Source organism: Erpetoichthys calabaricus, chromosome 1 (assembly GCF_900747795.2).
Source record: "Erpetoichthys calabaricus chromosome 1, fErpCal1.3, whole genome shotgun sequence".
Lineage (NCBI taxonomy): Eukaryota > Metazoa > Chordata > Cladistia > Polypteriformes > Polypteridae > Erpetoichthys > Erpetoichthys calabaricus.
Window position 1 is genome coordinate 216,778,207 of NC_041394.2, and position 26,511 is coordinate 216,804,717.

The 26,511-nt window shown below is 36.1% G+C and overlaps 1 protein-coding gene across 1 annotated transcript in view; it reads right to left on the reverse strand.

Moving 5' to 3' along the window:
* The window catches only part of magi2a (membrane associated guanylate kinase, WW and PDZ domain containing 2a), a 1,178,725-nt gene that overhangs the window by 412,776 nt on the left and 739,438 nt on the right, over window positions 1-26,511 (reverse strand). Inside the window, exon 3 of the mRNA XM_051924022.1 lies at window positions 14,152-14,271. Coding sequence (XP_051779982.1) covers window positions 14,152-14,271 — 120 coding nt within the window. The remainder of the gene's footprint in view (window positions 1-14,151; window positions 14,272-26,511) is intronic.

Here is a 26,511-nt window from a genome sequence, read left to right on the forward strand (position 1 = left end):
ATCTTTTTAATATTTCCTGCTTAGAAACACTTAAAGTGTTTCAATTTGTCTACATAATACATTTTATAAAGGACATAGACCTGAAAATCCACTGTAACATTGTATCTCTGCATCTCCGAGGTAAGCTGTAACAACTATGAACATTAAATTTTCATAGCTTAAAAAAAAAAGGGGGGTGCAGGTAAAGCCAATCAAATTTCAATACAGTATGGTGGCCAGGCAACAGTGAGAACTTCATAAGAAATACAGTTAAATATATTATGATTGAACAGATAATCATATACTGAAGACTGAACCGGCACATTAAACAGGATAGTATATTAAGAAAATTGAGGATCGGTTAAAAGCAAATTAACAGTTTTTTTCACACCACCTTAGAATGTATAATGTAATGCTAGCAGGGAAAGATACTGTTAGAAAAGTACATCAGGCATTGTAGGTTTTCTCTTTTAATTTTATTTTTGGGGTGTATCTGCCTACTTGTTTCCTAACTAACTACGTTCAGTGCTGCTTGTATTGACAGCACAGTGAAACTGTCTTATCCTAACGTGAAGTACTGTACTTTGTGAACAGACCCTCTGCACAATGTGTTTGCTTCTTTACTTCTATTTGATATTACTATTTTGTATACCCAGAGCATGCTCCAAACGTTAGAGTGAACATATGCATATCTGAAGCATGAATACTATGTTGAAACCTCAGTCAGTGTCAGTTTTTTGTGAATAACTGATGCATTACTGTATTTTTAACATTTTAAGTTTACCAAAACATGTTAATTCAATGTTAATTTCACTACTTTAATCTTAACCTAAAAACACAATTATCTTTTGATAAGTAGGCTAAGTTAATCTTAAGCTTATGGCACTAGAAAAATGTCAGTTATATTAACTTTACCGAAATTAAAATGTTTCTGACCATGGCTGCATCCATTCTTAACAAGTATCACAGCTTGTATCCCATCTTGAACCAAATGGCAGGCCTTTCAGTCACAAATCAACTACAGTTAAGAAACAAAAATGATCTAAAAGACCAAGTTGTGGAAGAAAAACATGTTTAGCTTTGGAAGGCAGCATTTTTGCTACCTGAACCATTTTGGCATCGCTATCCCCTAAATGAGTTGTATGTTGAAGAATGCTACAATATTAGAACTGAGGAATTGCTTGTGAAGGTACTTAATCATCCATTCAACTACTCTTAATATTGATCCATAAATATCTATATATTTACATTTTTATGCATTTTAGTTTGGTTGTTATACTTACTATCAAATATACCAAACCATTATTATAGATATTGTTGTGGGGTACAAAATCTGTAAATCTTGGTCTATATTTTCATGATATTTTGCTCAAGACAACACTAGATGAACTTAAACACATCAAAGCATATCCTCTTCCCCATTGTACCTCACTTTTAAAACAGCTGTTCAGACAAAAAGAGGAAGACATGACGATTCCTCAGGCTATCAATTACTTTATAACCTGAAAAAGGATGGGCATCTGGGACAACAAGCTGCTAAATGGGTTTATAGCCTGGGAAAGGACGACATGCTAGTAAGGTACTAAGCAACATCAAAAAGTTTTATTGTTTGGGAAAACGGATAAGTGAATTCATTCATCATATTGACAGCCAACCAATCATAATATCTTACAATCACATCTTGCCAAACTCCAGGTAGAATTTTATAATAAATATGCCTTGTCTGAATAGCAACATCAGAGGAAGAAGAAGAACAAAGTGACGTCAGAAGAGGGTGCCAGCAGTGTGCGTCCATTTCCACCTGATCGTCTGCAAAGCATCTCATGAACAACTATGAGTGTTAGATCAGCAGCCACCTGCGACATTCATCCTTGTCATCTTTACTTTTTGAGAAGATTTTCTTAAAGACTACTGTACATATATCCAGACTTTGCTATCCATGTTTTCTTTTATGCTTTTCTCTACTGGTATTATTATTCATGTAATAAATACCATGCTGCTTTCAGCTCTCTATGCTTTGTGTTCATGTTTAGAGTGATTGAAGTAATAAGGTAGATTTCTTTGAACATCTGTTGCAGCCAGAAGTTTGCCATATTCTTTGTGCTGTGAGGTTTATTAAGGCTGCGGGTGTGAGCTCCACCTAATACTAGGGAAAAGTAAAGTAAAACATTCACTGGTTGATAAATGGCCTAAAGCCAGGGAGGTTCAGTTACTTTGTATGTTTGAATATATTCTTTGAGACCAAAGGTAATATTTAGATCTGAGATATATGTAAGACATTGGACGTTGTTCAAGTTTATGATAAGCAAGACTCTTGGAATACTAGGGAAAGCAGACTGTGCATATGTTATTCATATGGAACTTGTGTGGGTTAAAGTGCTAGGGAATAACGTGCATGTGTATATGTCTTTCATACGGTACTTTTGTGGTTAGGGTCTGTGTGTATGTGTATATCTATGTATGTGTGTGGTAATCTTGAAGTGCAATAGTAGACCAACCCAGTAACGAACTTGATGAGTACACTTACCCTTGAAGAAAATAGGTTAAGTGTAAGTAGAGGTAAATACCACGATAATACAGACATAAATCAATGTATTTCATTACATTTAAATCCACTTTAAATAAATACATTAGCTTTTTGTTGTCCATAAGGCAATTTAAATACAACTGAATTCATTTTTTTTATAATGCTCATTACACTTACAAGCTGTACACGTTTGCAAAATAGTGATGAGAATGTGACAAGCTGATTGCTACAGTTTGAAAAGTCATGTTGCACTAACTTTGATGACTGCCCAGAGCAACAAGTGTCTTCTGTTTTAAGTGAGTGATAATGTATCACATTTTGTTTCGCAATATTGTTCTTCACTGTCCTGTGAAAATCTTATTGTAACAGTAACTGAAAAAAATCAATGCTTCATTTGTCCAGTTCCAGAGCACAGGAAGTGAGTGCCTTTCCCAGACAGCAGCAAACGATGGATGGCTCCAGTCCATCACAGGGCACACTCATAGACACACTTTCCCATTGTGAGTCAATTTTGCATCTTTAATGACCTTAATGTATGTTTTTGGACTGTGGGCGGAAAGTGAGCATATGGGGAAAAACTAAAAAATGAAATTAAATGAGTTACCAGTTTCTCATTGATGAGCCTTGCGTTTGATGTGCTGCTTCAGAAAAAAGCTGTCATGCTTCCAGCTTACGTAAAAGTCAACCAGATGCAACTTAGCTTAGTCAAATTTAATCAATAGTATAAATCATATCCACTAGACTAAAATGACTGCTTGGGAGAGTAACAACAGGTAGCCTCCCATCCATAAATTCTAACATTGCAAATGTTGTCAAAATGTTTCTTGTGAAAAATAAAGGCACCACAAAAAGTAAAGTCAGTCATGGTTACATGATCTTTAAAATGTTCATAAAGACCATGAATGCAATTTCACAGTGGTGTTTCACATCATCCTTTAGGCCTATGCCTTCCATCATTTTTTTATCACAATGCACATGAATGGGGCAAACTGCTGAACTTTAAAGGCAATTCTTCAAAAGTGTCTTAAATCACTGAGATATTACATTTTAGCTGAAATCCTTTCAAATCTTGATGAAAATAGTTTTCCCCTTATTGCTAGGAGAAATAGAAGTATTGGCTTCAGTATAAGACCCAAATTATAAATATTTGCTTAGTTTAAGCCTGAGGCTTAAAAAAATTACTTGTAAGGTATAAAATCTTGAATGTTTAACAACACACTGTTAATTAAACAAATGCATATTGATGCTCATTTCGTGTCAACAGGCTATGGAAAAAATAAAATTATGATAATAAACTGCTACATTTTTAACTAATTATAAAGCTTTAGGTAAAATATACTTTTTAATTCACATATGGGCTATTGTGCGCATTAAGTCAAAGAGCTGTTGTCATTTTCTAATTTATTACTCCACATTTTTTAACTAAACTGCCAACTAAGGAAACATATATGCTGGTATCAAGTTTGAGGTCAGCTGCCTTTCAGTAATGGTGTTCACTTGAATAAAGACAGGATTATCAGTCTTGAAGAACTGGACAAATAATGCTGGTTTTAAGTGTATGAACACTACTGAAACACCACATTAACTGGAGACACTAAAAAAGAAGCACCATCTTAGTGAGGACATTTTCAGCATAGCTATGGGCTTTTATGTTGTATCAGAATTTTATATTAAAAAAATTAGACAAAAATAATAATAATAATAATACATTTTATTTATATAGCGCCTTTCCCATGAAAGACACCTATTTTTTACCTTTGTTAAGATTAGGAGTCAGAGCACCAGAGGAAAGGGAATGTGACCTTCATGTCAGTCACCAGAGGTAGCCAGGATCTCCATTGCCGTGACCAAAATAATTTCACCCCAAACACTACTACAGGCTGCAGGATATCCAGACCCAAAAATGGGGACGCTGGCATTTAAAGTTCCAAAATATGTTAGATGCCCCTCAAAGGAAAAGAAATCGTAAAAACCTCTTAGCTTCAAGAAACAATATGATCCAAACAGTCTTTATGAATAAGAATATCCATCCATCCATCCATCCATTTTCCAACCCGCTGAATCCGAACACAGGGTCACGGGGGTCTGCTGGAGCCAATCCCAGCCAACACAGGGCACAAGGCAGGAACCAATCCCGGGCAGGGTGCCAACCCACCGCAGGACACACACAAACACACCCACACACCAAGCACACACTAGGGCCAATTTAGAATCGCCAATCCACCTAACCTGCATGTCTTTGGACTGTGGGAGGAAACCGGAGCGCCCGGAGGAAACCCACGCAGACACGGGGAGAACATGCAAACTCCACGCTGGGAGGACCCGGGAAGCGAACCCAGGTCCCCAGATCTCCCAACTGCGAGGCAGCAGCGCTACCCACTGCGCCACCGTGCCGCCCTGAATAAGAATATTTATTTAAAAATAGAAAAGAATAAAGCTACATGCTCAAAAGAGTGAAAAAGGAGATGCCTAAAAGGCAATTCTCAGATATGAACTCCCCAAACACAATCCATAATCAGAATCCAGAAACCAGAGGAGAAAATAATCAGAAAATCCAAATGAAAAAACAATATTACAATGACTCCTTCCAAATACAATGCACCACTACTAAGATCACTGTCAGGGTGGTCATGCCTCTTGGGGTAGCACCCACAGAACCCAAGGGAACAACATTTTCAACATATACAATAATAATAAATAAATCTAACAATATTAAACAGAAACCAGGGAACACAATCTGGCTGAAACACTGCAACTTTTGTCATTTTTTTCCTTTTTTGAAAATAAATTATTAGTTATTGGCAGAAATCCTAAGAAAAAATGCTTTTCATTAACAAATTAATCTTATTCATGTGAGCCTCAGAAAAATCCAATATCATAAAAGATTTAATTGTGGAAAAAAAAATTTTTTGATGTCATAGTGAAACAGGAGAATCTTCTGCACCCTTCTGCAACTGCCATAGACAGCATGATGGTATAATGTCCTACTGCTAGATGTGTGTGTGTGTGTATTTAAGTACTTTCCTACTGTATATACACAGATGTACACACACTCATAGTCAGATGAAACCGTTGTTGGGCCACCAAATCAGACTCTAAACTGTAGTCGCATGCCATTGCTTCAGTTGAAACATTGAAGAAACACTGTCAGTCTAATGCCAACTCTCTACTTTGAATGCAGAAGCACTTTGCTAGGCTGTTATTTCTCAACTGAACTACTACAGTCTCTTATTAACTGCCAAACTACATGGGTATCATCAGGTTACAAAAGGGTCACAACAACACTTATGTCATGATGCTGACCTGAACAAAATGCTGTGACCATGTTACCCTGCAGGAATTTTTGATGATTAATAATCAATAAGACAGCTATCCATGTGGGCACCATTATAATGTGGGATTTGAAAAGGAAATTTTAACTTGGTTAATTAATCATCCTCTTTCCCTTCAGCAATACTGGTGAGAAATCAAATAATTTGGTGAGGCTCCAACTTACCTAACATTTCTCTGCTGTAGGAGAAGGTCTCGGCATTTAGTCTTATATCAAAGTAATAAACAAGGACTATAGAAGTATGATAAATACTTTGTATCATTTTTATTTTCACTCAGTATTCTACTTTGTGTTAATCATTTTGCAACTCCCTGTCATTGATTTTGCAGTTGTTGCTGTGTTACGTTTGCCTTTCTCTCTTTATGTTGAGCCTAGAAGGGCTGTGGCCTTTCCATACTGAAGGTTTGCAGCTAACCGGGTTGCCACATGAGCCCCTTTACAAAGGCTATGCATGTCCTGAGTGTACTGCTATGGTATTAACTAACGTTTTCTGTGCCTTTGGCTATCATTTCTCTCTACATTATTCCTTACTAAGGTTAGTTTTGCTTCTTATTATATTTTGGCATTTTGTAATTTGGCTTTGCAATCTATTTTCCCTGTTATAGTTCAGCCTTTATGATCCTAGACTTTTGTAGTATGCCAGGTATTTTCCTTTCAGGTAATGTTTAGCATTCTGGAATTCTGGACTTACTCTTTTCTTCTTTATTGTGTTGGAACATGTTAATTGAACTTTAAGATAATCTGTTAATAGAACAATTCAAATTTAATCTTTCTGGTGCTCATGGTTTTCATTTTAAATTTGGTTCTCTGATGAGCTTACTGGTTTTTCTCTTTGTTGTTCTTGACCGAGGCAGTCTGCAGGAAACTAGTGTGGAGATGTTACAGAAATACCTGTTTTACTGTCTTTAAAGTGGTTAAGCCATCGTCTGACATTGAAAATACCCATACATGCACCACCACATGTATATTTATAGTCATGTATGAACATAACCTTATGGGCTTCCTTTTCAAGAAATTCAATTATCTCACCTAGAAACAAGTCTTTATCTCTGTGTTCTTCTTGCACTATGACTGCATAACCTGGGCAGTCTGCATCCCCTTTCTATTATGAACTGGTATACTGTTTAAGTTTTCTCTGGTTTAGCTTTGCATTTTCTTCATTTTTTTCTTTTCATTTTGGATTTTGAAATATCAGTCATTTATTTGTGTTATTTTTTAGACTGATTGTTTTGGAAGATTTAAAATATTTCACTTTTTGGCACACCAGGCTGTGTACTATTGCTAGTCTTGTTGTTATTGTATGCCTTTTTCACTGTAATGGTATAAATGCTGGTGCTGTTTTCTGATTGTCAAAGATTCTGCATACTCTCTGTTGTGATGTGAGATTTTATATATAACTTGATAAATATTTTGTATGTCTTTATTTGTAATTTAGGCAAAGCAATATAATTTAATGTTTAACCCCCCCCCCCACTCCCCCCCCAGGAATGGGTCTGTTTGAATTTTACAACAGGAACAACAGGATTTGGGGGATGTGTCTTAAACCAGTTTGCAGAGTGTTTCTTTGCTAAAGTCATTTCTACCCCCGCAAGTACACTAAGGTGTACTTTAACATATCGTTTGGGGGCAGGTGTTAAGATGTTCTATTCCCCCATTGGTCTGAGGTATGGCTGTTTGGAATTGGCTTGTCTCAGAGGCCTTTAAGTACCATGATGTCCTATTGGCTGTAGGGGTTGGACAGAACATCTATAAATGTACGTGTTTAACCTCACAATCTCTCTCTTGCTAACCTGTGATAATGTAGAAATATCTCTCTCTTACCAACCAACATATGATGAAGTATCTCTCTTGCTAACCTGTGATGATGAAGACAACACAATGAAGAGCACAGTTTAGAAGCCATTTTGAACAGACATGTGGCTGAAAGCTGAGCACCAATGATGCCTTAACTAGAGACATTTAAGCAACTACAAGTCTGTGTGCCACCTGAACTACAGTACATATCACCATTTAATCAGGCTGTATGGTTGCCAATATTCAAATGTACTTTGCATTTTGTTATTATTTATGAATATTATCAATAATACATTGTTTTATGTGTAACTTAATTCCTGCTTGTCTTTTTACTACATCTAATTGCCTGAGGTTATAGATATAGAAGGGAAGGTGGGCATAAGTTATATACAATAATACCTTATAAACAGTGGTAAGTCTGTGAGATTGGGCATTCTAAGGCTACATATTAATAATACAATAGGGGAAAGAAGAGCAATATATATTACTCTACTGAGACAAAACACTCTCTAATTTCAAGCTGGTTGTTTGTTTTCATTACAAATGAACAGCTAGTAACTATTATACATATTACTTTGGCTTGAGTCAAAACTGCAAAAAATATGTATAAAATTTTCCAACAAAAATTTTAAGACATGAAAATTAATTTCAGTTTTCTACAGACACACACACACACATACAGACACCATGACAAAATTAACTTTTCTCAATATTTTGAACATTGTAGAGTCAGAATATGAACTTGATGCAATAGCAAATTTTTGACCCCATCACCAAGTAAAAACAATCTCCAAGACCATACTTCCCCCTTTTGTGCATGTTGTTTGTTAAGGGCATGCTGCAAGCTAAAAATGGTTGAGTACTAAAGTACCCCCCTTTATCTCCACCATAGACACATGTGATGGACATTTTCCACTAAGTTAAAACTGGATGCTCATGCAGCAAAGGGAGTGGAGGTTATCCAGGTCTGAATATTGAAAACTGCTTTACAAAATGATACTTTTCTACTAAAACATCTATATTTAATAACAATTTTGAAGTGATAGTAACTTATTCAAGCTTCTTTATATACAAAAGATAAGGGTTTTGATTAGCCTGATTCACTTTACATCATCACCAAGTAAAAACAATCTCCAGGACCATACTTCCCCCTTTTGTGCATGTTGTTTGTTAAGGGCATGCTGCAAGCTAAAAATGGTTGAGTACTAAAGCACCCCCCTTATCTCCACCATAGACACATGTGATGGACATTTTCCACTAAGTTAAAACTGGACGCTCATGCAGCAAAGTGAGTGGAGGTTATCTAGGTCTGAATATTGAAAACTGCTTTACAAAATGATACTTTTCTACTAAAACATCTATATTTAATAACAATTTTGAAGTGATAATAACTTATTCAAGCTTCTTTATATACACAAGATAAGGGTTTTGATTAGCCTGATTCACTTTACATTAGTTTCTTTTTCTCAAGACTTTTCTATTAAAATTATTTCATATAAATTATGACTATATTAGGGGAAGGTACAGAAAGGAAGCAGTTATATACTGTTCTTAAAGCACCTTGTTTTAATTAAAAATCATTACATGTTAGTTGCCATGTCTGCATGGTATACACATTAATTCTAACCGAAAACAACAAGTTACACAACCCTGTACTGTCTTTAGCAGGGTATGGTTACCCTACATGTGTAGCACACTTATTCAAAAAGTGTTTTTTTTGGGTATATTGGTGTCATGTAAACTCTAGTCTTACACCCCAAGCTGTGGGGGCTAAAAGCCTCTCCTTGCAGTATTAGACACATAGTAGGGTAGGGCTGTTGCTGACTCTCTGCTCTTACAAGGCTATATTTAGATGCCAGCTTGGTTACCGTGTGTGTGGAATCCACTCCATATGCATTCTGGGTTTATTCTAGGAAGTCTAGTTTTGCTTCCATATCCCAAACATTAGCAGGTTAAGTTAACTGGACACTCTAAACTGATCTGGTCTTGAAGTCTGAATTACTGGAAAAGGCTCTCGAACCTGCAAAGACTATGTACTTGCTTAATGTAGTGACCTTTCTATTGCACTCTTGATGTAATTATGAGGTGATGAACTATGCTTCAATGCTTAATCAAAAATCTACAGTAACATGGGCATTCACAGAATATTATAGCTTCTGATCTATGTAATGACCTTACTGTGAATTAAAGTGTAGACCCTGATTTTGCTAAACTGTAGTGTGTGCATCAACTTGTCACTAATGTTGGGCTGAATGGAAATTATATGTCTCTATTTTGATAATGTTCACAAAACAACCAACCCCATTTCAACCTCGCATTAGTCAGACAATTAACACTAGAATCCCTGCAGCCTACGAAAAAACTCATAATCCCGGGGCCACCTTAAATTCCTTCACACCTCTCCAATAGCATCATTCTACATTTATATAAATCGTTGTAGACAGGGAACACACATGACATGTATGTATTCCAAATAACGATATATTATTTACCCTATACAATTCTAGGCACCTCACACACAGATAAACACACTTGAGCTGGGAAAACTTTTTGTCCTAGTTGAGCTGCGGCATTGTGGGGGATGGGATAGCAATCTGCTTGCTGCTTGTGCTGAGTGACACATTTATAAAACAAAAGACGCTGATGAGGAGAGGTGCGAAGGAATTTAAGGTGGCCCAGGATTATGAGTTTTTTTGTAGGCTTCAGGGATTCTAGTGTTAAACTTAGACTAAAGGCATGCAAGGTGAAGGAGCCACAAAAACTGAAATAGCCAAGACTAACAACCATTGGGCAAAGAGATACTAATGGCATGAAGTGGATTGCAATAACACTCTGACCAAGATTATATTTGGAATACACACATATAAGTAAATTTTAACAACTTCATACTTTCAAACTGAGTATTTAGTAATATTATGCACGATAACATCGCAGTTCTGTGGAGCAGAAAGTAGTTTGATTCCTAACCTGACCATACTCCCTCAGAGAAGAATCTTGTGAACTCTACGAACCCAGTTTGCCTTTCATATCCAAAATATGTGCAGATTAGGCTAGTTCCGGTCTGGTATGAGTGAGTGTGAGCAAATGCATGAATACGGTATGTTCTGCAATGGAATGATATGCCCTCCATGGCCGCTTTTTTACCTTATGGTTGATTCTGTAGGATAGATCTCCAGCTGTCTTTGACCCTCAAACAGTAAAAGTACATAATACTGTAATTCACTACAGATTTACCTACCCTCTTACCACACATCAGTTCAAAGAAAATGACTGGATGAACTTTTGTATTTTACAATAAGGTGTCATTTTAAAGCTGTTCATTCACCAGAAAGTTTAACTTTATATTGAGAAAGACCATAATTAAAACTACAGACTCAGGTAGCACTTGTTCTGCCATGCATCTGCTGAGGTTAAGGAAGGATTTGACTTTGAACAGTATAAGCCTAGCTGAAAACGGATGGATGAAACTGCATTAAAGATATATGTTTTATTCTACTGCAAACAAAAATAAACAGAAATTATTTAAGACTTTAACACCTGCCTTTCTTTCATAACTATTGCATACTTCTGACTCAAGCAGAGGGAAAAAAAACTGACAGCCATAGAAATGGTTATATTCAGTCAAATGATTTAACACAATGGGTGTGGAAAAAATGGCATAAATCTTGATATATTTATAGAGGCTCATATGGCACCCTCCACAGCTGAGCCCATCTGAGATATCGAAGTCAACAGCAGGTTATCATTCTGCTCAGGAATTCACAGATGCTGCATTTTGAAATGTATTAAATTGCAATTGCAAAACATGATTACATGCTTAGAGCAAAGGGGAAAGGGGGCAGCTACATCACCAGCAGTAAAAGAAATGCATTGCTTTCCATTTTCTGGCTCTCTTTTAGCCCACTGCAATCTCTTTTACAAACTTAAATGCTCTTTGGGAGCCAGGGGATGTCTTAGCATTTCAACACTTCAATATTAGAGTATTCTAAATTACAGGCAGCATGGGTTTAGAAGAGGCAAATATGGGCAAATCATTTTTGGAACAGGAAATTACAATAGTAAACTAAACCAATGCATAGGAACAGTGTAATTATATTTTCAAAACCCCTTTGATGTATTTATGTACTCAAGACAGGCAAAACCTTGGAAAATGCAAGTTATGGTAATACCTGTATAGATAAGTGCCTAGTGTTACATGAAGATATAAGGAACATTGGTTATTACTTTTTAATCAATTTACTAACAAGATGAAAATTCAAAGCAAAGATGTCATTATTATAATACAGTGTAGTAAATGCATTTAAAAAGAGAACAGAAGCTGGCTGAAGATGTTCAAAACTAAAAGGAACAGAGATCAAATATAACCCTGCGATCAACAGACCCAGCCGCTCCTATCCCAAGTTTTGGACAAAATAATAAAATGAGTCATGTAGCATAATAAAACAACTAACGGGCAAATGGAAAACTAGCAGAAAAAAAAAACACAAAGGGGCAACATTGACCTACATAAAGCAAACTCTTAAGAAAATGTATAAATGTATGTTTAATCAACCAGACAATGTCCTGAAACAGGGGGAAAGAGATTGAATACAAATCGTGGAACATTATGGTCAAACAATGTAATGGGTTTGTGAGGCTGCATTTGATCTTTCGTGTACATGCTGTCACCACCTAGTCACCAAACTACAAAAAGACATAGAAGCTCCAGAAACTTTGCAGTGAAGAGCAACTAAGTGCATCTTAGGAATAAAAAGCATGTACTATTATGACAGGCTAAGGTATTAAACCTATTTAGTCTTAGCAGAGCCTTCATTACTTAATCCAGGTTTTTAATAGTCAAAAGGAAGTCAGCAACATTCTTTTAATTATATACTCGAGGACGTAATGGAAATTAAGCAAAGAGCATGGAATATGTACATAAGGAAGCAAAATGACTGTGGTAATCTGAAACAAACTGTGTATTGCTGATACTACTTGTAACTGATTAGATGAGATAACGTCTTTATTATTAGCTAAATAAATAAGACAAATGGACAGAACGGTCACCTCTTGTTGGTAAAATCTTCTTTCTAACACATATTTACATTGTAAAAATCTGTATTTGCCAAAAAGGCCACCATTGTGAAACCAGAAATATGTTTTTAATAATACAGGGCAAAACTGCTGCAAACTTCAAAACAAAGATAAAGAATACCTTGAACCTGGGTCTTTGCACACAATCAGTGAAAGTAAACGGATTTATTGGAAAGTATACTCTCCTATTTGCTAGTAGTTAAGGAGCCAGAATAAGTTGTATGGCTCTTATTTTCTAATTTTGAGTTTGGCTGAATTCCTTTATTGTCTAACACCTTGGCATTTAGTATTCTCTTCCTCTGTGAAGTGTACCATATAAAAATGAACTGTTGCTCTTCTGCAGCCCACATTGTACATTGAACTGCATCAAGTAGTGTTTAATTATGAAAAATAATTAAACACTACTGGCATAGAATAAAATACATGCAAATTCAAATGTGATTTTTTTTAAAGGAAGTGTACTATTGATTGGTAAATATAAGTACAGAATGGGGCAAGAGTTTGGAATTTCAATGGAACTAATAATAACTATAAACTGATAACATGTATTTATAGTCCAAATGATCACAACCAGGTGAAATATACTATAGTCCGACTTTAAATTGCTTCATGAGTGACATCTCTAATGTAATAATGACCACCAATTAGCCTTACATTTAGGATAATGTGCCAGCTAAATACTGCACATTTGCAATGCACAAATTTCCATTTTTTGGAAACAAATCATGTTCTGAATATGATTGATTCCAATATAACTTTCAATGCCCCCATTTTTATTTCTCAGAAAATAGGCCTTCTTGTGTGTTATTGATGGAAAGGCTTCAGTAGAGTGAAACAACCTGGATTGGGAATTTTTTTTCAATTAAAAGGAAAACGGCTTTTGCTTCTCCTATACTTACTTTATAAATGTCCTTTACAAATAAAGGAATGACTGCATTTGAAGTGGGCACTGTGGTGGCACAGTATTTAGTCCTGCCACCTTTCAGTGGCAGTTGTGTAAATCTCATGTCTGGTCAGTGTCTGTGGTGAATTTGCACATTATACTGTACCTGTGCCAGGGTTGGCTTTCCTTCTAGATCCCCATAGATGTGAATGTTAGGTGAATTGGTTATGCCCCATGTGAGTATTGATGTGTGTGAGTGGGCACCATGATGGACTGACTGCTGCCCTCCTTGTGGTTTAGTTCCTACCTTGTGCTTGATGCTGCTGCTGATATAGACTACAGAATCCCATAATCATGATTTTAGACTAAATACATTAGGATGTTATTGGACGTATCTAATATTAAATGTTTTAAAAACTAACTTATTTAAATCTGGTGAACAATTTAGTTATTAGTTACCTAAACATGCCCGACAGACTAATCTCTTCTCACTTGTGAAATCCTTATGTTAAGATTGGTGAAGTAAATGTATTTTTGATACTAGCATAAAAAGGATAAACTTACCTTCATATGTCCCACTCTCTAATAGAGCACCACCTTTCTCCAGTTCCATAAACTCATCAACAGTTACAAAATTGTAGTCCACACCTGGGACCTCTCCCTCCTTAGGCTGCCTTGTGGTACCTGAACGAAAATAGACAAAAATGCATTAGAATAAGTAGAATACATTGTGAACAAAGAAAGTCTTCAGATGGGAACAGTCTTTAAATTTCTTCTCATTATTTAAAGCAAAGCTTAAAAAACTTTTTAAGACAAAAAAGAACAGAGAACAAAAAGGGCAGGCATGTCTACAAATGCAGTGAGAATGTTGTTTTGCTCAAAAATAGATGTAAGAAGGTATAGTAACATGATAAATGATTTTTAATATGCTGTGAAGTACCCTAAATTCAAAATAAGATCAAAGATCACCCAGTAAACAAACAGGTTATACACTTCTGTCTGTAGGTGATCAGCAAATCCTTTTTTTCTAACCCCCCAGAACAACAACGCAACCTTTTCCTCACCTGCAGTCTTTAACAGCCTTGGGGTATTTACCTAGATATCATTTTATTGACTTTCAAGAGTAAGGCAGAGGCAAATTTAACAATCACTGTGTTGTCTATTGATAAAATCAATGAGCATTGATAAAAGTATGTATAGCCTGTGACACAGGGTTGCCTAGCGACACACATCTGCAAAGGCTGATAAGTGGAAAGTGATTTGAACTGCTTCACAATCCATAAAGGACTCAGAGGAAGAAAAAAGAAAAAAAAAACAACAGTGAGAAATGCATGAAAAAATAATAAAGGCAGATATATCACAGAGATTGTTTTCAAAGAGTCTCATCCAGACTCTGTTTTAGGTTATTATTTATTTTCACTTTATTTCCTTCAGCAGAAACTCTTCTACTAGATGATTAATCGTGTTATAAACCAAGCAAACACATTAACCAGTTTATAGGTAAAACAGACTGTAACTTTAAAATAAACTTCAGTATATGCTGCAGAAAATTAATAAAACAGATTATTAATTTAGCAGGCATGGTATAATACCTCCTTTGGCATAATACAGAAAACAATAGAACAGAAACAAAATAAATGGCAATATGCATACAGAAGAATAAATGAGACTTCAGTTTTGTTATGGATTTTCAAAATGCAGGTATCCTCCCATTATGTACTTAGTGATTAGGCTTACTGCTAGATGCATAAACTGCATTTAAAAAAAAATGTTGGAATGTGTTATATATCTCAGTTGACAGAGACTGGGTCAACAGCTGAATCCTGGCATGTGGAGCTGTGAGGAAACACTAAGCACTACACCACCATGCCACCCATTAGTAAAGTACACAGTTTAGCTTTGCATTTTGTTGTCCTGGACAATGACAGGACAACTAGTCCAAAAAATTTCACTCATAGCCTAAAATTAAGATGGCACAATTCAATGACTGTTGCCACCTAAGCTATGGCAGTCAACACATTTGTACGTACAAATACAAATATAGTAAGGCTTGTATGATGTAGATGAAAAGTTTGAATGGAGTGGATCTGAAGACAAGTTCCTAGCATGGGATCATGCCATTTGGGAAGATAGGGACAAGTCAATTATCACCGATAACACATCGCAGATCTAAATTGTGTGTCACATTTGCACAAATAATATGGCATGGTTGCAGTGTTTGAAACACTTCTAAACATTGTTCCTAAATTATGGAATGACTTCAAGAACAAAAAAACTTTGACCACTTCTCTTTGATTAAATTTAGGTTTTTAATCTGGTTTTGTTCGGGACTTTCAATTTTGTTTTCTCTTGAACTATGAAGAATGATCTTTTGACCTTTAGTGTATATGACCCAGCTACATCTCACATTCCCTCTGCAGCATCTCTTAAACCAAGTGGTTTATTAAAGAAGTCACTTATATGGAAGGACATTCACACTGCTTGACATGGCAGTACAGCTGTTAGCTCTATTCATTTTACAGGTTCTTCCATTTACATCTAACTAGGTTTAGGCCTATTGCACGTCTAAAAGAATCCTTAACTTTTGAAAATTTAAAAGAACACAGTTAACAACTTTCACAAAACTGATTTCTTCTGCATATCTAATATCTGTTAATCTCCCAATCTTAGACTAACACTACAGAGTAAAGGAACCATAAAAATAACTAATATTGTGTAAACCACCAGGCCAAGAGAAGCTAGAAGCACGGAAGCCTTTTGGGTCATGACGGATGAATTTATTTAGTGAAGATTACTCTGAAAAATCACAGACAAAAACCTTTAGCAATGTTTACTACACAGGCACTGAAACCCAGCACGGCTGTTTATAACTAGGTCTGGGACTGTGCCTTGGTGCAGATTTGGGTGAAGCACTGATGTACACAAAATGAAAAGCACAATACATCATGTGAAGAGTTAAATTTTTACTTAACCGTACTATCATCACATATAAATTAAAACTAAAGTTAAGTTTTTTTCATAAACCCAATTACTGAAACTACATCACAGTAGAACTGTTAGCGAGTCATAATCAACAACAGTATTACAGCAATGCTTAAAGGAAATGTTAATCTTCCCAGGAGTCTCCATTACTGCCTTAACTGAATATTTAAAACTGAGGAAAACATACTGATACACATATTATTAAAAATCAATTATACAAAATATCTAGACTAATTAAGGCATCAAATTCAACAGATGCTGCCACCACCTGTTTTTTGTGTACTTATAATAGCAGGAAGCAAACAAAACCAGTGAAGCTAAATAACAGGTGAAATATTTTAAGGTCTTCTGAAGTTTTGCTATTTGCTTCTTGAGTATATCTGGAAGAATATCTCCTTCTATACCACTGGGAGGCAGTAATAAGCACTACCAGTCATACTGTACATGACCAATGACACTTACAGGACACTGTGCCAGAGATGCAATTATATGAGGCCATTGAGGGAGCTTGAAGAAGGAGCAAAAAAAGAGTTCACAAATTTCTAATTATATCTGAAGAAACTAGTATGGCACAACAATCCATCAAGGGCTTTTCAATCCAAGATTAAACTGCATTATTGGGTGGGAAGGGGGCTTAAACAGCAGCTCTTAAAAATTCAGTGAAGAGACACCAACATTTAAAAAAAATTAAAATCCAGATAACTACAGTAGGGGCAGCAGAATGAAGTATTGAGCATTTAGGATTCTTGGGTTCAAACTCTAGGCCTGTGTACCTTCTAGGTGGATTGTGTACAATCTCCGTGTCTGTTTTACCTTTGCAGGCTCAGACATTTCTTAAACATCCGAATGATCAGCCTGTTGACTGTAAATTGACTTTGAGTGAGTGTACCTTCCAATGGACTAAGGTCCTACCCAGAGCTGACCTGTGATCTTGATTTCAATGCTGCCCAAATGGAGCTTAAAAATGAATGAATGGATGAATAATAAATGTTGTTGCATGTACTCAATTTATTCTTAAGTCACTATTATATTTATATTACATCCAGATGTAATGATGATTGCCCATTCACTGCCCTTTTGCTGTTATTTTGATTCAGCCAAAATGTCCTAAAGTAGCATGAAAAAACACAAAACTTTGCAAACCCTTCTTCTTTTAAATTTTCTCAGAATTATTATTTGCAATAAGAGCAAACACTTCAATCTAATACTGCATGCTTCTGGCCCTGTTTTGTTGTATGAGATGAATTATAGTTCCTCAATCAAAGCAAATTACTTTTTAAATTTTCTTTTTCATATATTCATAAATATTCCTGCAATAAAGTGCTAGGTAAAGGTGCAACAAGAAGAAAGAGGGCAAATAACAAATCTACCAATGACTTCTTATATAGCAAGGTCATCAAATTACATTTCTCTATGCCAGTGTGAACAGACAAGAGTGTTTGGGGGGCAGTAGGCCCTGTCGTTACAGGATATGAACCAGCAGAGAATTCTCTAGGAGCACCTCAGAGCAGCAGAAGGTGGCATATTGGGAGGAAGTCTAGCATATGTTAAGGATATGTGACTCTTCATCTGACGGACTAAAGCCCTGGAGAATTAGCAGGAGATGATCTCTGCAGGCTGGCAGTTAGCAGAACAGATATCACCTCCCTGAGATCAATACAGACGTCTTTTGTCCTTGTACTACAAGCCTGAATGTTCCAGACTGGACTGCCAAAGTTACTGCTTTTACAAAGCTGTGGTAAGGGTTGTCCCTGTTCATTCCCTGCTAATCATGTCCATCTGGTTGTAATTATATTCTTACCTGATCAAGGAAACAGTAAAAGGGTGTCTTTACTTTTTCACAGGTGGCCTCTGCATTTTGGACTATTTTGCATTAAATAGTAAGTGACAAAACAAAATCTGTTATATGTTGTTTGTCATCTGAAGTGAAGTTGTATCCAGTTGTAGGATTTGGTGAGGACTAGTGAGTGTTTACTTTGACTTGATACAGTGTATAAAACTAGAGACTTAAAAGAGGCATACTGTACTTATTTTTTGACATGACTGCATAATTACATGATTACACATTGTTATATTTTATCCATTTTTAAGTTTTAAACTTTAATGTTTAAAGTTTAAAAGCAAGACATATCTTACTTGAAACAACACATTTGCAGAGGTCATAAAAAGCAAAAATCAATTATTTTTTATTGTTTGGCACTGAAACCATTCAATTTTTAAAGGACATTTGTTGCATTCACAAGACAGTTAAATCTCGAAGGCCAAGTGCCCTGTACTGGTAATCAAGTTTATGTTGTAATAAAGATAGCAGATTAATTTTAATGCTAAAGTTATCACCTGCATACCACTGGAGCAGAATAATTAATAGCTTTAATATGTCATGTTGTAAAGTGTAAACTTTGAAAATTGAATGAAAGCCGTAAATTAGCTCTGCTCCACACTAGGACAGCTGCCTATGCTTCAAATGTCTGCTTGAAGAAAAATGACATTGCATTGTTTTAATCCATCTCTAGAAGTCACGCAGGATAAGGTTCTTAGTGACAAGCAGGTACCGCAAGTTACAAACTTCTTATGTTGCAACTGACAAGCATTTGATGTGTTCAATGTGTTCATAATGGTCAAAAAAAAAGACTGTTTAGCTAACAATGAACGGTTTAGAGAATGGCATGAGGGCTGCTCCTAGAGCAAGAATTCAAGGCCAAGGGGAGAGAAAAAAAATGGATAATTTATGAATAAGGGGCTCGCTCGGCTGAAAAGCAAGACATAACTCCCTCTTGTTTAGTGTGTAGCCAATTAGGGATGGGAGAGCACTTATATTTTCTGATGACTGAAGAACAGCTAAGTTTGACACTTGAAATGTTTTGATTTGAGGTACTAAACGTTGTGAAAGAAAATGGGATACTACATTACACTCAACTTTCAATTCACTTGCTTTATACATAAAATGACATGCTGGCACATTCATTAATGATCCTGGCTCACAGAACCAGCATCTTGAGTTTGAATCATTAGATCCTTCCTTTCTTTACATTAAGAGTTTTATGCCCCGTCATTTTCATCTATCCATTTAATTAACCTGTTCATTACAATTCTATGCCTGTGGGGAGCCATACCAGTAACATCATTAATCGCAAGGCAGGATTCAACATTGGACATGGCATTAGTCCACCACATGGTCCACTGATTCACGGGCTCAAACTCACTCACACTCAGAAACTCACACTAATCTGCATGCCTTTGTGATATGTGGGAAAAATCACGGTACCCAAAGTAAAATCCACACAGGAAGGGATGAACATGCAAACTCTACACAAAGTGACCAGGCAGGAGAATTCAAACATAGTCCATGAGCCAAGAGAAAGCAATGCTGTGTAATGCCTAATTTTCAATGCCATTAGATTTTGCGGCAACACTTTAGGGACTGCAAAAGTGTATCAATTACTCATATCCGGTTGTGTAACAACAGGCTTATTAACACTTACAAAGCATCAGTAAACTAGTTATTCATCTGTGCAATGTGGCCTACTAAAACAACTGCACTTTGGAATGGTCAGAAGTGGCTGAAGTGAAACACGTGTCTCTTGATACTTTGATAGACATCATGTGAATCCTTCATATTCACAAGTACTGTAATTTTGCCAACATATGAAAGGCCACACTGCACAGAAAAGAATAACTGTTTTTTACTGATGCTTTGTAGGTGTTAATAAACCTTTGTTAAGGCTTTGTTACATAAGAGATAATGAGTAATCGGTGCATCAATGCTAAAGTGTTACCAATTTTGCTAAAATATGTTTTTCTTAGATTGTTATTTGGCTTTCATTTTTGCTGCTGGGAGGATGACAAAATTTTCCACCTTTTAGACATCTTTGCAGAGCTATTATCAATTTTTATGCCCACTGGCAAGCAATTTTAGAAGCTCTTACTTTAAGAATGGGACAGCATAACAACACTTACAGTATACTGATAAGAACAACTTTTGAAGGACTACCCACCAAAAGATTAAAGACATCTAGAAAATGTTTTTTACACTTAGAGTTGAGAAAGTTACCTAGTGGTACATGCCTTCAAATTTTTAAGGATTAAGTGATTAGGAAATTGTTAGACAAAATGGCTTTATTAATATTTTTGTTATTTTGTTTTTAGCTAATACATTGTTTGATGAATGTTCTCCAATTAAAGGCAGTATTGATGGCTACCATTCAAATTCAAAAAAATATGGACACCGATGGTGGGTCATCTGCAGAGGGCATTAGGATATCCCCACATCTGTCTATGCCAAACATGAAATCAGGCAAAAAAAGTACATAACATCAGCGTTACTGCCCATGGCTTTTCACTTTTCAGACTTGGTTCTTTGGCAATGATACTATTCATTTTTTCATTTGTAGTCTCAGCCTACATCCTCTTTCCTCATACTATAGAACTGATTTTTTTCTGAAGGTATAACCACTACTGATGATAGAAACAGGAGAGTTTTATTTTGCAAACAGATTTGTGAAACTGATTTGCTGGTGACTGCATAACTGTAAAAATGCTAAAATTAAGTTTACTTTGGGTGGGAAAAAAAGAATATTACCCCCTAAAGCCTCATTTACACTTCCTTGTGTACCTGTTTTGTTTTCTTCTGCCAATGTATAATGCAGGCAAATCTAAGGCAGGGCAAAAAAAAATTAATTCTGTTTGTGGTTCTCATTCACGCCACCTCCAAGGAAGAACAGTGCAATTTTGCTTTACGTCCTCCCCCACCATAACCATCTATGGGGGAGAAGCAAAAGCTTTGTAGTCATCAATAATGTACATCTCTAGTTTGCAACAGATCTCGATGTTTTAGGGTCCCCTGATACCAAAAACGTTGATATATCGATGATGGGTGTGTATCTGTGTGTGTCACTTTCTTGTGGACGGTCTAGAGCTAAAATGGCCAGACAAAAAAAATACCAAACTCGAAACTTAAGCCTGTTATGATGATGTGCTGATTAGTTTTTGAGCCAAACCGTGTTTTGTGATGTGAAATTTTGCATACAAGTTGATAAATATTTTGTATGTCTTTATTTGTAACTTGGACAAAGCAATGTAATATTAGTGCTACATTAGTGATAATAACAGCAATGGTTTGATGGTTTAAGAACCCTTTCCCTCCTTTTAGGAATGAGTCTCTTTGTAATTTTACGTCAGGGTTGGGGGTAGTGCTGGGCGGTATACTGGTTCATACCGAAAACCAGAGGGGACTGGGCGGTCTCGTGGCCTGGAACCCCTACAGATTATATTTTTTTCTCCAGCCTTCTGGAGTTTTTTTTTGTTTTTTCTGTCCACCCTGGCCATCGGACCTTACTCCTTTCTATGTTAACTAATGTTTTAATTTCTTATTTTGTCTTTTATTTTTCTTCACTTCATTATGTAAAGCACTTTGAGCTACTTTTTGTATGAAAATGTGCTATATAAATAAATGTTGTTGTTGTTTAATTTTTTTTTATGATATGGATTTTTCTTATACCGCAACACCGGTTTAAATTGCCTAAACGACGTTCCGAACATGGCGCAGTGGGAAACTGTTCAAGTGGGGACCTTTTTCACTGCTACACCGCTAAACACAGATTTGTTGCACTAGGGCTGTTTTTCACTGCTACACCACTAAATAGTGGGCGGTAGCATAGGTATGCCGCGCGGTGAAAATGGACAGAGAGCATTCCGAAACTTAACTAAAAGTTGAACATGATGAACAGAAGAACTTTTGCTGAAAAAAAGGAGTTACGTCCGTCGCCTGGAGATACTTTAGTTTTAAAAGGTCAGATGTGTAAATACTGTTTTTATACTACTGGATAATACTGCAAGCCAAGTTGTACTTGTTTTTGTACTTGCTAGTGTATGTTTTGCTTGTATTCATCCTGTGCTGGTGACTCGTTCAGAGATGAGCGCAACTCTGAATGGATGGCATAATTAAACATGTATAACGAAGATATTGTTAAAGTTCTGAACACTCCGTCGGCTAAGTTAATAACTAGTTTTAATTTCACAAAGACGTTTATCGTGTGGTGATTGGTAATGTGGAGAAAGAAAAAGGAAAGATAGGAACTGGGGTTTTGGTAGAGAGCAGGAATATCATGAAGTGAATGGATTCTGTGCGGTGATTGCTGCAGGCGCCTGCTCTTAGTGCAGAGGAAGTCAGTTTAAGAACACTTAACACAAAGTATTTGATGTACTGCATTAACTTGTGATGGGGTTTGAGAGAATCTAGTAAATTAAACATTGATTTTAGGATGAAGTTTAGTTTACAATATTCTACTTTAATTATAAAATAAAGTATGAGAATAAAGTGGAAATGTCGACTTTAATCTTGACATAGTCAACATGTCGAATTTATTCTCGAGATATAGTTTGTTTTTTTTCTTCCATGTCCATATTTTTTTTTCTTCACAGTGGCCCTAATGCGCTTCCATAGGGCTATACCACAAACAGCATTATAAATGCAAGTTGCAGTTTTTATTATTTATGTATATAGCTTAGCTTGAAGCAAGGTCCATATTAATGCAGTTTGCCTAAATGATGGTACAGTTGGTAAGATGTCATCACCAAGTTGTATTTGTTTTATTTCATTTTAATTTGGTGAATACTGTGTAATGCACCTGGGCTTGAAGCTTTGAAGTAATGGTGCAACTATCAGTAATACTATTATGTATTTTATTGTTATTATTTATTAGTTTAAATATTATGCAATTTAATGATGGTAAAATTGTTTAGAAAGTCACTTTAACGTGTCAGTGGACAGAGATTGTTAACAGTAACAGAAAGTGTAGTTGGTTTACAAAAAATATTTACTATTTATTCCTTTTCTAAGACGTGTTCAGTGCAATCCAACTTTTGACAAACACCTCTGGATATTTTACTAAGTCTTAATGCCTCTTTGGATGGTTGAAAATATGTTGTCAAAATCATAGTTTAAGCTTTTGCAAAATTTGTTCACTTAAAGGTTCTATACTGTATTTTGACTGCATCTGTCATGCAATGTGCTTCCTTCTCTTTAGTGCCACCCCCTTGAAAACTATCACTTTATGGGGCCATGCAAACCTGGATTAATACTTGTGTGCACATTAAAATGTCTTTTTGTATGATGTACAATTCTCATAACAGTCTAATAGGTTATTCTTAGCCAGTCTACTGCAGTAATTGCAGTGGAAAATGTGGTTAACATCCACTCATGCATGGGGAAAAAAATACCGTCTAATACCGTGAAACCGGCAGAATTCAGAAAAATACCGTGATATAGAATTTTGGTCATACCGCCCACCTCTAGTTGGGGGAAATGGCTCAAACAAGTTTGGCTAATATTTCTCTGCAGGACTCCCAGTCAACCCCCACAGGAAAGCCAGGCTGCCTAACTGCCGAGCTTTACCTTAACATATGGTTTGGAGGGCAGGTGTGAAGGTGTTCTATTCCCCCATTGGTCTAATGTATGGCTGTTTAGAACTGGCTTGTATCAGAAGCCTTTAAGTACCATGTCACCCTATTGGCTCTAGGGGTTGGACAGAAAACCTATACATTTTTTTGCTTTACCTCACTCTCTCTCTCTCTGACCAAGTGATGAAAGACCATCTCTCACACCATGAACTGAAAAGGACAACACAATAAAGAGCACAGCTCGGCAGCCATATTGAGACAGGCAATGCGGCCTGTTCTGAAGAAAGCTGACCACAAAATGAGGACTTAACTAGAGACATTTTAAGCAACTAACAAGTCTGTGTGCCACCTGAAACTACACATCAACATTTATTAGGTTGTATGGTTGCCAATATTCAAATGAACTTTGTATATTGTTATTATTTATGAATATTATCAATAATATATTGTTTAAATTGTAACTTAACTCCTGCTTGTCTTTTACTACACCTAATTGCCTGAGGTTACACATGTAGAAGGGAAGGTGGGGAGAAGTTATATGGTACAATACCTTATAAACAGTGGTATGTCTGTGAATTTGAGGCGTTCTGACAAAGGCTACATATTAATAATGCAAAAGGGGAAAGTACAGTAATATATTTCTCTACCAAGACAAAACACCGTGCAAGAGAAAGAGGCACTTTAGAGGAACCCTCAAATACCATATTTCTGCAATTAGCTATGAATTCTTCATGGCATTTGCTATTCCTAATGATCTTTGTTATGATCAGGAAGGTCAGCACCAGAGCAGTAAATAATTACTGAAATTTTATAGAATAGTTTGGGTAACTTGGTTCACATCTGAATTTTTTAAAAATGTGACATGCTATATATTTTCCAGATGTAAATACACCACCATGCACAATACTACGTTTTCTTCACAGAAAAACTCACCACACAGAATGCCCCCTTCACCTTGTTACTTTTCCCAGTTCTAGATTCCTGCAGATCAATGCGAGGATACACACGCTCTGAGTGGAGTAACGCTTTGAATTTCATATCTCTTTCCAAATCATCTTTAGGATTGTTATCACAAAGATTGTCTTTATAATCAGCAAAGTATAAGTCATTCTACTAGAACAAGAACAATGCATCTGATGACTCAACTAAATATCTACTTTTTTCCCATTAGAGACCATAATTTAAATAGTAAATGACAAGCAGACACACGCAGAATTAATGAAAGACAGTTATTAAACACCAATCTTCTTCTGTCAATGCCACAAATTCAATTTTGCTCAAATTGTTTCACTTATTTTTCATGTTCTACTGATTCTCCATTTTACTCTGGCATGTTCACTGCTGACTCTAAATCTGCCTGTTACATATATGACAATTTTCATGTGATGCATAGGTATCATGTCCAGCATTAGCTTGAGTCTTGCACATGACACACTGCCGGAATTGTTTCCATTACCTCTGAATCTTGTGTCAGAAAAAGTCTGGATGTCTGATACTTTAAATTATTTTGTCAGTGCAAGAAGACAAAACTACAGACATTTTTCTTGGAAAACATACTATTTTTCTGAAAGTGCAATATAATTTGCTGACATGTATTGAACATTTAATATAATAAGGAAATTGTACTGGATTTGTAAAGAAAATTGCATCTGCTATTTACACTATTTTTGAAATGAAATTTAAATGGTACCACATAATGGAATTTTTGAACAGTATAATGTCATGAATGAAATGAAACTGTGTAGTTCATTGTGAAAGTTTTTATAAAAGTCATTCATGTACACATGAGGAATGTAAGTTATTACTTTTAGAAGAACACATCTGCCGACATTTATATCTGGAAACCAGTGCTGGTAAAGGTCCTCTGGCTGGCAGGCTGTTAAAAACATGGGACTCCCAATTCCTCAGCTGTGTAATGAGACTCCGTTTGAGTTTACTCCAGATTTCCCACACTGCCCAAGGAGGTGAAGTAGCTAGATGCAGATTTCTCAAATATGTATCTGTTCAATTCCCAGTATTTATCAGTGTTGCCGTGTCACTGCTGAGGATGAAGTAGTTTCATCTTTAGCAAAGATGGATATAATGAAACATCACCGAAAACTGCACATGTAATTGCGGGCAATGCAATTATTAACTGTGCACTTCTGTATTAAACAAATTCCCATGTGAGCTGCAAAGCAAACTGTAAATAGTTTTCGGATGAGCTACTCTGCTGACATGTGCAATATGTACCCAGGATTGAAAGGAATCCATTATTACATTGTGAGGAATTCAACCTCACTGTTTCAGAATGCCATCTCTTTCAGAAATTGATGCCAATCTATTTGGAGTCTCACAGTGCCTGAAAAAGGTGCCCTGTGACATGACGACAAATGAAATCCACTAATCTTGCCTTTACCATCTAATGTGACCTTCTGTAAGTTTTAGTTCAAACATATTTAGGCAAAACATAATTATGTTTGAACAAGGCTGACTAACCAACCATGAACTAATTTTACACTAGGAAAATTAAAAGGCAACAGATACTGAATTAGGGCACAACAT